The sequence below is a fragment of the Cydia amplana genome, chromosome 20, assembly GCF_948474715.1.
Source record: "Cydia amplana chromosome 20, ilCydAmpl1.1, whole genome shotgun sequence".
NCBI lineage: Eukaryota > Metazoa > Arthropoda > Insecta > Lepidoptera > Tortricidae > Cydia > Cydia amplana.
The window spans coordinates 5,224,049-5,239,909 of NC_086088.1; the positions used below are offsets into that span (position 1 = coordinate 5,224,049).

Here is a 15,861-nt window from a genome sequence, read left to right on the forward strand (position 1 = left end):
AGTGTAGTTTCCTTAGTCTCATGACGGCCGAAGTCATCATTCGAAACGATTCGATACAAGAAGTGCCAAGTGTGAAGACCAATTCAAACAAATGCAGTGTGAAGTTAAGGATGTCCCGATTTAAAGCAATGACAATGCCTTAAACGTGTTGAAAATAAAACTATCAAACGTATTCACAACCTTTCATTTCATTCATATCGTTTTACTATTGTGATACAACTGTAACTATCACGGTTAAAATAATTACTCTTTGTAGTTCTTCACGATTTATAAATAGAAGTTGTGTCAAAAAACTACCAAAGTCCGTTATTCCAATAATTTTATAGTTAATTTCGTGCATGGTGTGAAATAATCTAACCTACATCCCTAATATCCCTATTGGAAAACCATAAACTAAATCACAACCTCTGCTGTTACACTTCATAGTCCTCAAATCGCACTCGGGGGATCGGGTGATGAGGATTCGACACAGTTTCGCACTTAGACGTTTGATTGATGGTACAACCTTTATTACCTACCTACCCCTTAATGTTGTTAATCCGGAGGCCAATTCCAACTTACAGTACATGTACGGAAAAGTACGAGCGAAATGCACGAGTGAATGATAAATACTGAAACACACCCAACTTGTCAGTAGAAAAAGGCGTGAAATGAAAATTTTGTACGGGAGATCATTTTAGGACATTTAAATTTAAATCCCTTTCTGCTTAAATTTTTTAATTTTGCGGCCTTTTCTACTGACAAAATGGCTGTGAGAGAATATACTTGCATTTTGACATCAATAATTTTGATGTCAAAATGCAAGTTTGAATTGGCCTGAATTCAACAGTTCTCGGAGGTGGACCTGACACAGTTAACATGAATGTTTGATGTACACTATACTGTAGTGACTGTAGGTACCCTTACTAACTCACTATCATGTTGGTAATCTGACTCATCTGGAAATGACAACACTTGACACAGTTCATCATATGGGTGGATGTCTGAGTTGACTTGTAGTTTTGGTACAACCTTTATTCCCCACACATTGTTGGTTGTTAATCGCACTCATCTGGGATAGAAGACGCAGCAGTCACGGCTATTAACAGTTCAGATGAATTTAACTTGACACCGTTTATTGTTTGGATGTCTGATGACTTTCGAGTGTTAAAATCTTGTTTATTTACTACACTATAAGGTTGCAATCGCACTCATCTGGCCTAGAAGATAAAGCTGAGCTGACAGGTCAACTGAAGTTCACTTGACACAGTTCTTCACATAGATGTCTGAGGACACGACACGAGAGGATCGATGGACGTTTGACGCGTTTTAGTTTTGGTAAAATGATTGTTAATCGCACTCATCTGGCCTTGACGATGAGGCCGGCACCGCCCTCAACAGATCAGCTGATGTTGACTTGACACAGTTGTTCATATGGATGTCTGAGGACACGTTGGAATGGTGGTGCTCGCGGCGCCGCGGACAGCAGTGGCGGTGGGGCATGTCACCACATAGTGATCTGGGGACAAAAAAACATGTTTTACTTTAACTTTACTTAGCATTGCGCTTGCCACATTATTGCACGAATCGCAACAAACGTTGAAGTGACCTTCTTTTTTTAAAGTAAGTACCACTTTTTCTTTCAAAAATGCGTTGTACCTACTGCTGATCTATAATGACATATTCAAATATGGCTAACGGTCAAAAAATGTCCCAGTATATCCCCAAGCTTAAAAACATTTGTTTTAATTCGTTGGCAGACGTTTCTACTTGATACAAAATTTAATTGTATATATCCCTGTTTATAAAAGTATTCGAGGGTGTATTCTTTTGGCCCGTTATTTCTTAGGCTACTATCGATGCTGACTGTACATATTTAAATACAACTTTATTGTTGAAAGAATAAAAGCTTATGCAGACATTGTTCAACACCTGACTGTACGCATAGCCTTCAAACTATGTGTGCCACATGAAAGCCTTTCACATAACCGGTATTCGCAAAACAGGTAGGCCAAACCTGTTGCTTCCTTTTCATTGCGAAAAACAAAAGAGACTCGGGCTTAGCAATATTTGGAGAATAGCACCGAATATATTGAGGCAATGAGAAAAAAAAAAGCGGCCAAGTGCGAGTCGGACTCGCCCATGAAGGGTTCCGTATTTAGGCGATTTATGACGTATTAAAAAAAAACTACTTACTAGATCTCGTTCAAACCAATTTTCGGTGGAAGTTTACATGGTAATGTACATCATATATTTCTTTTAGTTTTATCATTCTCTTATTTTAGAAGTTACAGGGGGGGGACACACATTTTACCACTTTGGAAGTGTCTCTCGCGCAAACTATTCAGTTTAGAAAAAAATGATATTAGAAACCTCAATATCATTTTTGAAGACCTATCCATAGATACCCCACACGTATGGGTTTGATGAAAAAAAAATTTTTGAGTTTCAGTTCGAAGTATGGGGAACCCCAAAAATTTATTGTTTTTTTTTCTATTTTTGTATGAAAATCTTAATGCGGTTCACAGAATACATCTACTTACCAAGTTTTAACAGTATAGTTCTTATAGTTTCGGAGAAAAGTGGCTGTGACATACGGACGGACAGACAGGCGGACAGACGGACAGACAGACAGACATGACGAATCTATAAGGATTCCGTTTTTTGCCATTTGGCTACGGAACCCTAAAAACCGGACAAGTGCGATTCGGTTCGACCACCGAGGGTTGCTTATTTTTTACACGACTGCCCCAAAAAAGGAGTGTATTGTTTTTAGTATTTGTTGTTATAGCGGGAACACAAATACATCATCTGTGAAAATTTCAACTGTCTAGCTATCACGGTTCATGAGATACAGCCTGGTGACAGACAGACAGACGGACGGACAGACAGACGGGCAGAGGAGTCTTAGTAATAGGGTCCCGTTTTACCCTTTGAGTATGGAACCTTTGGGTGTTATATTTATTTAAATTATTTGGTCTTAATCGCGTAGTTATACTACAGCTTTAAAATTTACTCCAAGCTTTAAAATATTCTCGGAGAAAGACTGGTTATAAAGTTGACATTAAGAAAATTTTTGCGGATCATAATGGGCGGATTTTTATTTTTAATTTTTTCGTCACAGTTTTTTATTTTTTTATTTATCTTCAGAGTTCGATTTATTTCGAATTTGGTGTTTTAGAGTAAATTAGAGTTCCCTATGTTGTACAATATTATAAGCGCTATGTTACTTGTACATATGTGCTACAAAATCTTCCTTTGAGTTACGAAAACGTACGATATTTTCGTAACTAAGCTGAACATTACAATACCTACATAATAATATATTATTATATTTTTGTCCCAAATTAGGATACCGTATATTTTATTCTGGCCAAAACAAGGCGTTCTTCAAACTTATCAAATTTTATCCGATTCTGATTAAAAAAAACACAACAAAAAATCCCCTCTTCAAACCAAACTTTTCTTATTCCTCTTGTTATGTTATGTCAAAATCGCGTGTCTTTTCTACATTAATAGTTTTATTTGTACGGCTATACACGGAAACACCTGACATTAGAGCGGTTTCCCACAAACACAATTCGTTTTTAATTTCCTCCCAAAACTGAAGACAAATTGAAGAAAGCAATATCGCTCCCTATTTTGGATTATCTCTATCGGATCTTATAGACTAAGAGCTAAACCTCGAAATTTTTTACAGTTAGCAGCAGAAGTTGCTAAGCGAGGTGTTCAAAATGATCTTGACGAGACTTTATTGTTAAGAGAATAAGAGCATGTCAAGGTACCTAAATCATGAAATCTATTTATACTTGATTACCCCAAGAGAAAAGTTTGTAAATGTTTTATTGGAATTACCTATTTAATTCCAATACACACACAGAACACAGAACACCCCCACAGAACACCTCACAGAACACCCCTACAGAAACACACACACACACACACAGAGAATACAGAATTCTCCTTAATACTACACCTAACCCAGAGCTTTAAAACTTACATCCTTCAAGTTATTTGCATTATCTGACCTCCACCGATGAACAGCTGTCAGACGTCTGAATCCAGGAACTTTTCTAACTACTACTAACTATTTTGTTGCTCCCAAAATTGTGAACCATTTTCCGAGGTCAGCTCTCCGTCTATATCGGATCTTAAGCCTTTGAAGGCCTAAGCGGTTGACGGTTCCCTGCAAATCCTTTTATGTCCCTTTATTTCCTTTTACGAAACTGTAAATGTCAGGGAAGCGGGTAATCCTGACTGTAACAGGCTGGCAGGTTGTTTAAGATTACGCAGTTTTCGCATGTTATGATAGAGTACTTTTGATGCCTAATCGTTTTATATGTGCTCGGTTTTTGTTATTTTCAGGGAATATTTTTGTTTTTATCATTTTATAAACTTCTTATGCATGGGACTTTTCTCGGACCTCAAACTATCTCCTTTCAAGCTTTCAAGGTAATTTACGAGCAATTCTTATATAATTATATATATTTCGGGGATCTCGGAAACGGCTCTAACGATTTCGATGAAATTTGCTATATGGGGGTTTTCGGGGACGAAAAATCGATCTAGCTAGGTCTTGTCTCTCATAAAACTCGCGTTTTGGAGTTTATAATATGTTTTCCGAGCAAAGCTCGGTCTCCCAGATATTTTATAAATTATGACCAATGTACCTATGCTAATGAAAACCTACCTATTTAAAGTTTTTTTTTTCAAGTGCGTCGGCCTCGTCTGCAGATGCGGAAAAAGGAGAAGGAAAAAAAGGACCAGAGGTTCTACCGCGAAAACCGAAATTCGCAAATTGCGGGGATCTTTTCTCTTTTACTCCAATAAAGGGGTAATGCGAGTGACAGAGAAAGATGACCGCAATTTGCGAGCTTAGATTTTTGCGGTTATAGCCCTAGAAGTGGGTTAGGCACTGTTCGCATTAAGTAGTCTTAATGGTGTAGGTAGTCACCATCATGACTGCAGCAGTATTACAGCGCAACATTCGCCGCAAATGTCAAAATCGATGTTACTGCCCGGATTTATGATATTTGCGGCAGTAATCCAGCCGGAAGTAATGTCGTGCTGCAATACTGCAGCAGTACTGCTGGTGTATCTGAACGGTACCTTTATCGGCATGACATTGGATGCTCAGATTGATCAGGAGTTACAGCAGGAACAACATTTCTGGATGATATAATGGAAACTAAGGGCCACACTAGCGTTTCCCGAGCGTCGGTGTCTACTCAACTCTATAGCTGCTGCTCGACTCAAAGTTGACACAACTGCGCAGCGACGCCATTTTCCATAGCGCTGACTACACGCCGACGCTCGAAAGACGTTAGTGTGAGGTCCCTCTAAGACTAAGTGTAAGGCCTGAGTAGACGCTCGAAGCGGGGCGTGCAGCGTTGCGTCGGGATCACGAGGGATTCGAGCCGCGTGTACTAAAGCCGCTACCAGAGATGCGATTTATTTGAAATACTTCTATTTAAAATGCAAATACAAAATGCAAAATACCTATTTTGTATTTTGCATTTAAATGCCTTTTAGTAAAAAACATTTTGTATTTTATTTGAAATACTTTTCGAGATGTATTTTGCATTTTTAATATTCATTTCAAAATGCAAAATACTTTGTGATTAAGTTTAGCCAACATTACCAGTCAAACAAAATGAAATGAACGAATGACGCTTGTATTGCCGAATTTGACCGATAGAGGCGTCTGCTAGCCATGCGCGCCCTTTTTTTTTACACGACTGCCCCAAAAAAAGAGTGTATTGTTTTCAGGGTTCATGTTTGTATGTGGGTATGTAAGTTTCTTTGTTACACCGTAACAGCTAAGTGCCTGAACCGATTTAGGTGTTTGAGATATCATTGGAATCCTTACGTCATCCCGAGTAACATAGGCTATGTGACGTCATCACAAAACCAATATGGCGGATTAGGCACTGCAAATTGTGCAACCGAAACAAAAATAAAACTTATAAACCTATCAAGTTGGGTATTAAAATAAAGGATTTTGAAAGACGATTCTACAACTGTACACAAAATATTCATTTGGTAGGACAAGATTTTACAAAATATAAGTATAACGCAAAGATAAATGAATTGTCTAAATCTATTGAATGGGGTATTAAAAGAAAGGATTTTTTAAGGCGATCATACGAATATATATAAGTTATATGTTTAATTGTATCGTTGGAGAGAAAATACGAAATGTTCTACATCGCGCTAATGACATTTCTCTTTGCAGCTATATACGACAACGTCATACGTGGCGCTTACGTTATTTTCAATTGCGAAAGTGTCAAATACGAAAGAACGGTTTAAACGATTGACTAGGTAAGCATTTCTCAAAAAAGTTGTACATTTCGATCACATCTTAGATTTCTATAAAATTGGTATGCTGGTAAAGTACATGAAGCTGAACAATTTCCACCATATTTCCCAAAATGTCCAAGAAAGTTTGTATGAAACATCCTTTTTTGTTACCAGATTTCCTTACACATTTGGTAACAAAAAAGGAATGTTTCATACAAACTTTCTTGGACATTTTGGGAAATATGGTGGAAATTGTTCAGCTTCATGTACTTTACCAGCATACCAATTTTTATAGAAATCTAAGATGTGATCGAAATGTACAAATTATTTGAGAAATGCTCAGGTACTCTGAATAAACATATTGTGCTGTTTATTATAAGATTTAACTTGAGACTTTGAATAGAAGACACTATTATCATGACTGTAGAAGGCAGGTCTTTGATGATGATTTTAATTTTGCACGACAAATTTTGCAAATCCCGGAGCACACGTGCTACTGTTGTGAAACAATATTTTACGAGAAGCAAAGACTGGGAGCTTAAGATAGATGGGCTCTTCCTGCAACTTCCACGAGTATTTTAATAACGAAAGCCGAAGGCCGAACTCCGCATAGGGTCGACGCTCCGAAGCGTAAGGCAGGTGCGTGCTTCCTGTAAATTCCCCAAGTATCTTAATTGCGAAGGCCGAAGGCCGAGCTCCGCGTAGGGCCGAAGGCCCGAAGCGTAAGAAAGGTGCATGCTTTTTGCAGTTTCCCCAAGTTTCTTAATTGTAAAAACCGAAGGCCGAGCTTCGCGTAGGGTCGAAGGCTCGGAGCGTAAGAGAGGTGCATGCTTTCTGCAGCTTCCCCAAGTATCTTAATTGCGAAGGCCGAAGGTTCGCGTAGGGCCGAAGGCCCGGAGCGTAAGAAAGGTGCACGTTTTTTGCAACTTCCCCAAGAATCTTAATTGCGAAGGCCGAAGGCCGAGCTCCGCGTAGGGCCGAAGGCCCGAAGCGTAAGAAAGGTGCATGCTTTTTGCAGTTTCCCCAAGTTTCTTAATTGTAAAAACCGAAGGCCGAGCTTCGCGTAGGGTCGAAGGCTCGGAGCGTAAGAGAGGTGCATGCTTTCTGCAGCTTCCCCAAGTATCTTAATTGCGAAGGCCGAAGGTTCGCGTAGGGCCGAAGGCCCGGAGCGTAAGAAAGGTGCACGTTTTTTGCAACTTCCCCAAGAATCTTAATTGCGAAGGCCGAAGGCCGAGCTCCGCGTAGGGCCGAAGGCCCGAAGCGTAAGAAAGGTGCATGCTTTTTGCAGTTTCCCCAAGTTTCTTAATTGTAAAAACCGAAGGCCGAGCTTCGCGTAGGGTCGAAGGCTCGGAGCGTAAGAGAGGTGCATGCTTTCTGCAGCTTCCCCAAGTATCTTAATTGCGAAGGCCGAAGGTTCGCGTAGGGCCGAAGGCCCGGAGCGTAAGAAAGGTGCACGTTTTTTGCAACTTCCCCAAGAATCTTAATTGCGAAGGCCGAATGCCGAGCTTCGCATAGGGCCGAAGGCCCGGAGCGTAAGAAAGGTGCACGCTTTCTGCAGCTCGAAGTATCTTAATTGCGAAGGCCGAATGCCGAGCTTCGCATAGGGCCGAAGGCCCGGAGCGTAAGAAAGGTGCACGCTTTCTACAGCTTTTCCAAGTTTCTTAATTGCGAAGGCCGAAGGCCGATCTTCGCGTAGGGCCGAAGGCCCAGAGCGTAAGAAAGGTGCACGCTTTCTGTAGCTTCCCCAAGAATCTTAATTGCGAAGGCCGAAGGCCGAGCTTCGCGTAGGGCCGAAGGCCCGGAGCGTAAGAAAGGTGCACGCTTTCTGCAGCTCGAAGTATCTTAATTGCGAAGGCCGAAGGCCGAGCTTCGCGTAGGGCCGAAGGCCCGGAGCATAAGAAAGGTGCACGCTTTCTGTAGCTTCCCCAAGAATCTTAATTGCGAAGGCCGAAGGCCGAGCTTCGCGTAGGGCCGAAGGCCCGGAGCGTAAGAAAGGTGCACGCTTTCTGCAGCTCGAAGTATCTTAATTGCGAAGGCCGAAGGCCGAGCTTCGCGTAGGGCCGAAGGCCCGGAGCATAAGAAAGGTGCACGCTTTCTGCAGCTTTTCCAAGTTTCTTAATTGCGAAGGCCGAAGGCCGACCTTCGCGTAGGGCAGACGGCCCAGAGCGTAAGAAAGGTGCACGTTTTCTGTAGCTTCCTCAAGATTCTTAATTACAAAGGCCGGAGGCCGAGCTTCGCGTAGGGCCGAAGGCCCGGAACGTAAGAAAGGTGCATGCTTTCTGCAGCTTCCCTAAGTATCTTAATTGCGAAGGCCGAAAGCCAATTTATAATTATGTAGTTCCAGAGATATTAAGCCATAGCACTTTTCAATACGTCTGGTTTTTGGGTCCGACCTATTTAGGTTTTTAAGCACGTTTTATGCTAACATATCAAAATATCAACATGATGAAAGCTCCTTGAAGTAACTTAAGTGCCTTAAATCATATAAAAAATGTGGTTGGTTTGTATGGTCACTAAAATGTATAAAATAAAATAAATTAATTAAAAATTAAAAAACACGACTGCAATTTAAAAGCGAACTGAAAAGCTAAAAATAATTTTTAGTTATGTTAGGTACTCAACTTAATGAATGTAAAATATAATATATAGGTAAGTGTTCTGTCAGGGTCGTAAACAGCAAACGGAAAAGTTTAGGCTCATTTAGGATCGTGACTGTACCTGTATATTTTATTTCGATGCAGTCGGGGACCTGTGAATGGGAAAAATTCAATATATCAAGGTCCCCGACTGCAATCGAAATAAAATATACAGGTACAGTCACGATCCTAGATGAGCCTAAACTTTTCCGTTTGCTGTTTACGACCCTGACAGAACACTTACCTATATATTATATTTTACATTCATTAAGTTGAGTACCTAACATAACTAAAAATTATTTTTAGCTTTTCAGTTCGCTTTTAAATTGCAGTCGTGTTTTTTAATTTTTAATTAATTTATTTTATTCTTTGGTCAGAGTGCGCGCCTTATAGCCGTTTAGACTCGCGGCTCGGCTCGCGGCGCGTCTCGACACACTCGCATTCGGCTTGTCATTCGGTTATAAACCTTATGCCGTGCCGTTAGTGTTTAAATTATATTAGCTCGACGAGCTTGCGAGCCACGAGAGTCTAAACCGACTATTATGTCTGACTAGTGTCAATGTGAAACGAAAATGACAAACATTATCTATTCTATGGCTATTCTCATGATAAATACCTAAAATAAACAAAAATATCTGAGATTTGGTCAAAACTGTCAAAAGGTATTTTATTTTGAAAAAGCATTTTGAAAATACCTATTTTGCATTTAGCATTTGAAATACAAAACGCAAAACTATTTGGTATTTTGCATTTGAAATAGTAAATCTGAAAAGTATTTTGCATTTTGTATTTAAATGCTTTTTTAAAACCATTTTGTACATCTCTGGCCGCTACTATAACGTTTGCATTTGTTTAACATGCACGCCGCACGCCCCGCCCCGCTGCACGCCCAACTCGAGCGTCCACTCAGGCCTTACACCAATGAGTAGGTAAACAGTAAACACATTGGGTGGGGACTGACCTACAGCAAGAGTCCAGCGTCTTGCGGAAGGCGGCGCGGAAGTCGCGGTTGAAGTACGCATAGATGAGCGGGTTCAGTGCAGAGTTGAAGTAGCCAACCCAGAACATGCCTGCCACCACAGCTGGAGGGGAAGGGCATGCTGAACCGCAGAGTGCAGTTATTAAGTACCTGTTGAAGAATAAACATTATTTAAACTGACCAAAACCCAGTTGACGCGAGAGTCAGGATGGCGGGTGTACACCAAGAAATGGAGCTGAATGGAGCGATGAAGATGTGATATCGCTATTTCAAATAAGCTGACGCCTATATACCTATATACTTAGTCAATTCCATATTACTCTTTAACCGCTCTCTGAATTTGATTGTGCTTCAGACACGTGGAAGCACATTGCGAGCAACCTTAGGCTATACCTTCACCCTTGAGTAGGCAGCCATTAGCTAGAACTGGAAAGCACTCGCCAACCTGACGTCATGATGGCGGGCGTCATTCTGTTCTTAAATACCTATCTCTGGAGTTTAAAGAGCACATTGCTCCAATTTTGGCGCACGTTTGGCACATTGCTAGCACTAACTCCTGACGTATACCGCAACTCCATACACCCGCCATCCTGACTCTCACCAGTTGACCACCGCGATGCACCGATTCAGTCTATAGTGACCTACGAAATTGATGAATTTGGGTTCCAATCCGGGGGTGGTGAATGGTGATACTGGTGATTAACAGGTCATTTCAGCAAACTTACCATAGAAAGAAAGGTAGCCAGCAAGCCAAGAACGCAGACATGATAATGCCCAGGGTCCTCGCCGCTTTCCTCTCTCTCTTCATCTTGTTGCTGCAGGCGGGCTGCATCTGTATGCTCTGTCTCTCTCGCATCACCTCGCCCATGGAGATGCCGTTGATCTGCAGGTGCTTGTCCAGCAGGAGGGCTGCCACTTTACTCCTGTTGGACAAAAGATAGTTGGTTAAACGAAATTTGACAGTAAATAAGAACAAAGAAAACTATACTCATCCTTTTCTTTTGGGTGCTAGTACTAGTGTAAGACAAAGATAGTATGATTCTCATGATTCTCTCTGTCTATGTCTGAAATAGTCCTTTGACAAACTATATATCATGAGGCTACAGTAGAAATAGTTAATCCCATCAAAAACATTTCATGTAAAGTGTTGCCAAGATTAGGCGCATAAAGCTTTTACACTAAAACGTTATCAGATCCCATAGTAGGTACCAAGACTTTTACTCTGTAAGTCCTAACTTTATAAGCTCTAACTGTATAACTATAAAACTTGGCGACCAGAGGGCTGGTCAATATTTTGCCCAGCGGATCAGCATTGCCATCCAGCGGGGCAATGCGGCCAGCCTTCTGGGTACCCTACCGAGTGACCACGACCTAGGCCAATTTTTTTATTTATAAGTTTTTATTTTTTAAGTGTTATTAAGTTTTTCATTAATAATTATATGTGTTTTTAACTATAAAACTTAATAGGGATACATGTTGAATTGTATAGGCGTAGTTTTCAAAATTATTTGCATATAATTATGTTGGGCAAAAGCCCTCCGTTTAATAACTTCTTTCGCTGTACGAGAAAAGGTACCCGGAAAGGCGCAAAGTGTAACGAATAACCTTGCAAATCGGCATTATTACAAGAATATAGGACGCCATGTCAAGGCAACGTCATTATACTTTACTTGATGGTTACAGGAGTTATATTCGAATTGCTTAGAGAGCACAGGCGAGTAGAACAATCGCGAACTAGTGTGACAGTGACTTCGATGCCTAACAATTTATCAAAAAAGTGAATAAAACCAAATTCATTTATTTATGTCGCGACGCGAGAAGAAAATCTCACTTCCTGGCCAAGGCAAGACGTAAAACGTTAGACAAACCACGGGCGGTAATTCGTAAAGTCCCAGATCGCATATTTATGGCCCTCAGCTTCGGTTCGGGCCACAAACACCTGCGATCTGGAGCATTTACGAATTCACCTCCCTAGGTACCTATGTAATGTACAATTGAGAATTCGGTCTATTCTACATTCGGAGAGCTAGCTGTATCTCATTGACGTTACTAGTGACGTTCTTTCATGTCCAACGAAAAACTTTTAGTAAATCATAAGTAATCATAACTTCATTATACATATTAGTTAACGGGAATTGTGTATTGGGTAATATACAAAGCTGCGTGCGAACATATTTTTGGAGAAGGAATAACTGTAACGTGTCAGTCATGTGGACCGTTTTTTGAAGTCAAAAGAGTACTAGAGTTAGACCAAGATAAATCTGCAACGATTTTGATAGCATACGCAGTGCAAGTGTTATTTATACGACATAATTTCATAGAAATTTGACGTTTAAAATACCTAACACTTGCACTGCGTGTGCTATCAAAATCGTTGCAGACTTATTTTGGTCTAACTCTAAGAGCTATGTCTAAATAATTATATTCAGTCTCTTAGTTAGAGTCTCCTAAACTTGTCAAGCTTTAGGAATTAGGAATAACCCACGGTCATAACAAAGTTATAAAAGTTTCTTGTTCCAAGTTCCTACTTAACCCTAATAATGTTGTCACGATATATCTTAAGCTTAAGCCGTAAGCGATATACCTACTTACGTGACTTTATAAAAGTGAAAAGGTTAGGGGGAGTCCCGAAAGCTTACCCAGATGGAAACTTAAACCATTTTGTAAAAGAGTGCTAATAATTAAAATACAATACAATACAAATACTCTTTGTTGCACACCTCATTACAGAAAACAATACAAATAATACAAAAAAGAAGAGGTTAAAGAACAGGCCGGCTTATCGCTAAAAAGCGATCTCTTTCAGACAACCATTAATAAATTCAAGTCATGTCAGTAGGTGTCAAATTAGGTATTTATTTTTTAATAGGTATTAGTTAGGTGAGGTGAGGTGAATAGCAGTAACCTTGTAACCGACTCTGCTGTAGTCGCCTTCCGAATATAGGTAACCTTTAAGGTAATTACTGTGCGGATTCCGACTACACCAGCATTACTGCTGCAGTATTGCAGCGCGACATTACTGCCGACTGCACTACTTCCGCAAATGTTAAAAATCCAGCAGATAGTCAAAACACACCATCGTCGCAGCGTCGATTTTGATATTTGCGACAGCAATGCAGTCGGCAGTATTGTCGCGCTGCAATACTGCAGCAGTAATGCTAGTGTCGTCGAAATCCGAACGGTACCTTTACTGTAACAACTGGCACAATTTTTTACAAAATAGGCAATTACATACATACAATTTTATCACGAAACAATAAAAGTTCAAAATAATAAAACTCTAAAAAGTTAGACTTGGACTATGTTTTACACGAACCTCATTCTCATTGGTGTATCTGTATGTATTTACCATTCCTGCTTACGTTTACCATTTCCCAGACATCAAGATTCAATGTAACCGCCTAATCCGTTCCCAAACACGATTTTATCTAGCCGTTTTAGACCTAAACTCCTAGACAAAAGAGTCTAAAATTGATTGTTATTTACTTGTGCTTCATCTAAACTATATCCTTTTGAAATACACTACCTGAATGCGTAATAAGGTTACGTTACATTTGGTACGGAAATGTCACAGTTTGTAAGATCTTCTATTAGAGAAAATAATTTTATTAGATTATTCTATATTCTTATTTGTTAATCTTGAAAACAAGGAAAGCGTTCCGGTTTGTTTTGCCTAAAACTACAAATAACCTCGAAAAATTACAATATAAAAGAGTATACGAGAAAGCTGCAGTAAATTTGTGGCTTTCCGGCACAGAAGGGTCCTTATGCTTTCTAATGCAATAAGGACGTTTCCATCCATAGAAACATCCTTAATTAAATGCAGATGAAGCATAAGGATAAGGACCCTTATCTGATGGAAAGACACATATATTTATCAGTTTTATTTAAAATTAATTGTACATAAAACTCGTCTCAAAACATTTCAAAGCTTCAATTTTTAACCGCCTTCAAAAAAAAAGGAGGTTCTCAGTTTGACCCGTATGTATGTATGTATGTATATTTGTTCGCGATTATCTCGCGTTTGGCTGAACCGATTTTGATGCGGTTTTCAGAAAAGTGTTTCTTACATTCTGGAGAAGGTTTTAGTATACATAGATCTGAGCTGATGCTGAACCCTGGCTGTACCTAGTGGAACTCAGGTTTGGTGCAACATAGGATCACGCTGTTTTGATCATCCGACACGCCTTGATGAGCACTTGGGAGAGCAGTACCCAAGATAGAGCTGATGCTGAACCCTGGATGTACCTAGTGGAACTCGGGATGTACCTAGTGGAACTCAGGTTTGGTGCAACATAGGCCCACGCTGTTTTGATCATCCGTCTCATCTTGATGAGCACTTGGGAGAGCAGTACCCAAGATAGAGCTGATGCTGAACCCTGGCTGTACCTAGTGGAACTCAGGTTTGGTGCAACATAGGATCATGCTGTTTTGGTCATCCGACACGCCTTGATGAGCACTTGGGAGAGCAGTACCCAAGATAGAGCTGATGCTGAACCCTGGATGTACCTAGTGGAACTCGGGATGTACCTAGTGGAACTCAGGTTTGGTGCAACATAGGCTCACGCTGTGTTGGTCATCCGTCTCATCTTGATGAGCACTTGGGAGAGCAGTACCCAAGACAGAGCTGATGCTGAACCCTGGCTGTACCTAGTGGAACTCAGGTTTGGTGCAACATAGGCCAACGCTATTTTGGCCATCCGTCACATCTTAATGAGCACTTGGGAGAGCAGTACCCAAGATGGAGCTGATGCACCAAACCACCCTGGCTAGCAGGGTTCACCCTGGCTGTACCTAGTGGAACTCAAGTTTGGTGCAACATAGGCCCACGCTATTTTGGTCATCCGTCACATCTTGATGAGCACTTGGGAGAGCAGTACCCAAGATAGAGCTGATGATGAACCCTGGCTGTACTTAGTGGAACTCAGGTTTGGTGCAACATAGGCCCAGGCTATTTTGGTCATCCATCACATCATGATCAGCACTTGGGAGAGCAGTACCCAAGATTGAGCTGATGCTGAACCCTGGCTGTACCTAGTGGAACTCAGGTTTGGTGCAACATAGGCCAACGCTATTTTGGCCATCCGTCACATCTTGATGAGCACTTGGGAGAGCAGTACCCAAGATAGAGCTGATGCTGAACCCTGGCTGTACCTAGTGGAACTCAGGTTTGGTGCAACATAGGCCCACGCTATTTTGGTCATCCGTCACATCTTGATGAGCACTTGGGAGAGCAGTACCCAAGATAGAGCTGATGCTGAACCCTTGCTGTACCTAGTGGAACTCAGGTTTGGTGCAACATAGGCCCACGCTATTTTGGTAATCTGTCACATCTTGATGAGCACTTGGGAGAGCAGTACCCAAGATAGAGCTGATGCTGAACCCTTGCTGTACCTAGTGGAACTTAGGTTTGGTGCAATATAGGCACACTTTGTTTTGGTTAACCGACTTGTCGTCGTGTGCCTATGTTGCGGAGTTCCACTAGGTGGGTCGATGAACTTTTTTCTGCCTTTAAAAAAGGACGTTCTCAGTTTGACCCGTATGTATGTACGTACGTATGTATGTGTGTATGTTTGTTCGTGATTATCTCGCGTTTGGCTGAACCGATTTTGATGCGGTTTTCAGAAAAGTGTTTGTTACATTCTGGAGAAGGTTTTAGTGTACAGTACATGGATGGTTTGAAAAACCAATTGGACCCGGTAGGTGGCCATGCTATCGGTATACCTACCAACAAATGTATGTTGCTAAAACCGATTTAGATAAAATAGTGGGAGTGGGAGTCGGACTCGGACTGGGACTGGGAATGGGAGTGGAAGTGGGAGCAATATACATACAAATCGTTTAGCACCAAAACGTCATATTATGTTGTGTCGCGATTATCATCGAGTTAGGCCATCACCTACATTAGTAGACTAAATGGAGAGCCTAACAAACTAGTATTTTAGCCCAAAACCTAGAATAAAT

At 40.8% G+C, this 15,861-nt stretch overlaps 1 protein-coding gene across 1 annotated transcript in view; it reads right to left on the bottom strand.

Annotated features, from left to right (window-relative positions):
- Window positions 1-1,329: 1,329 nt before the first annotated feature.
- The window catches only part of LOC134657718 (octopamine receptor beta-1R-like), a 40,566-nt gene continuing 26,034 nt past the window's right edge, over window positions 1,330-15,861 (bottom strand). The window contains exons 2-4 of the mRNA XM_063513281.1: window positions 10,623-10,820; window positions 9,880-10,047; window positions 1,330-1,498 (exon numbers count right to left, since the gene is read on the bottom strand). Coding sequence (XP_063369351.1) covers window positions 1,330-1,498; window positions 9,880-10,047; window positions 10,623-10,820 — 535 coding nt within the window. The remainder of the gene's footprint in view (window positions 1,499-9,879; window positions 10,048-10,622; window positions 10,821-15,861) is intronic.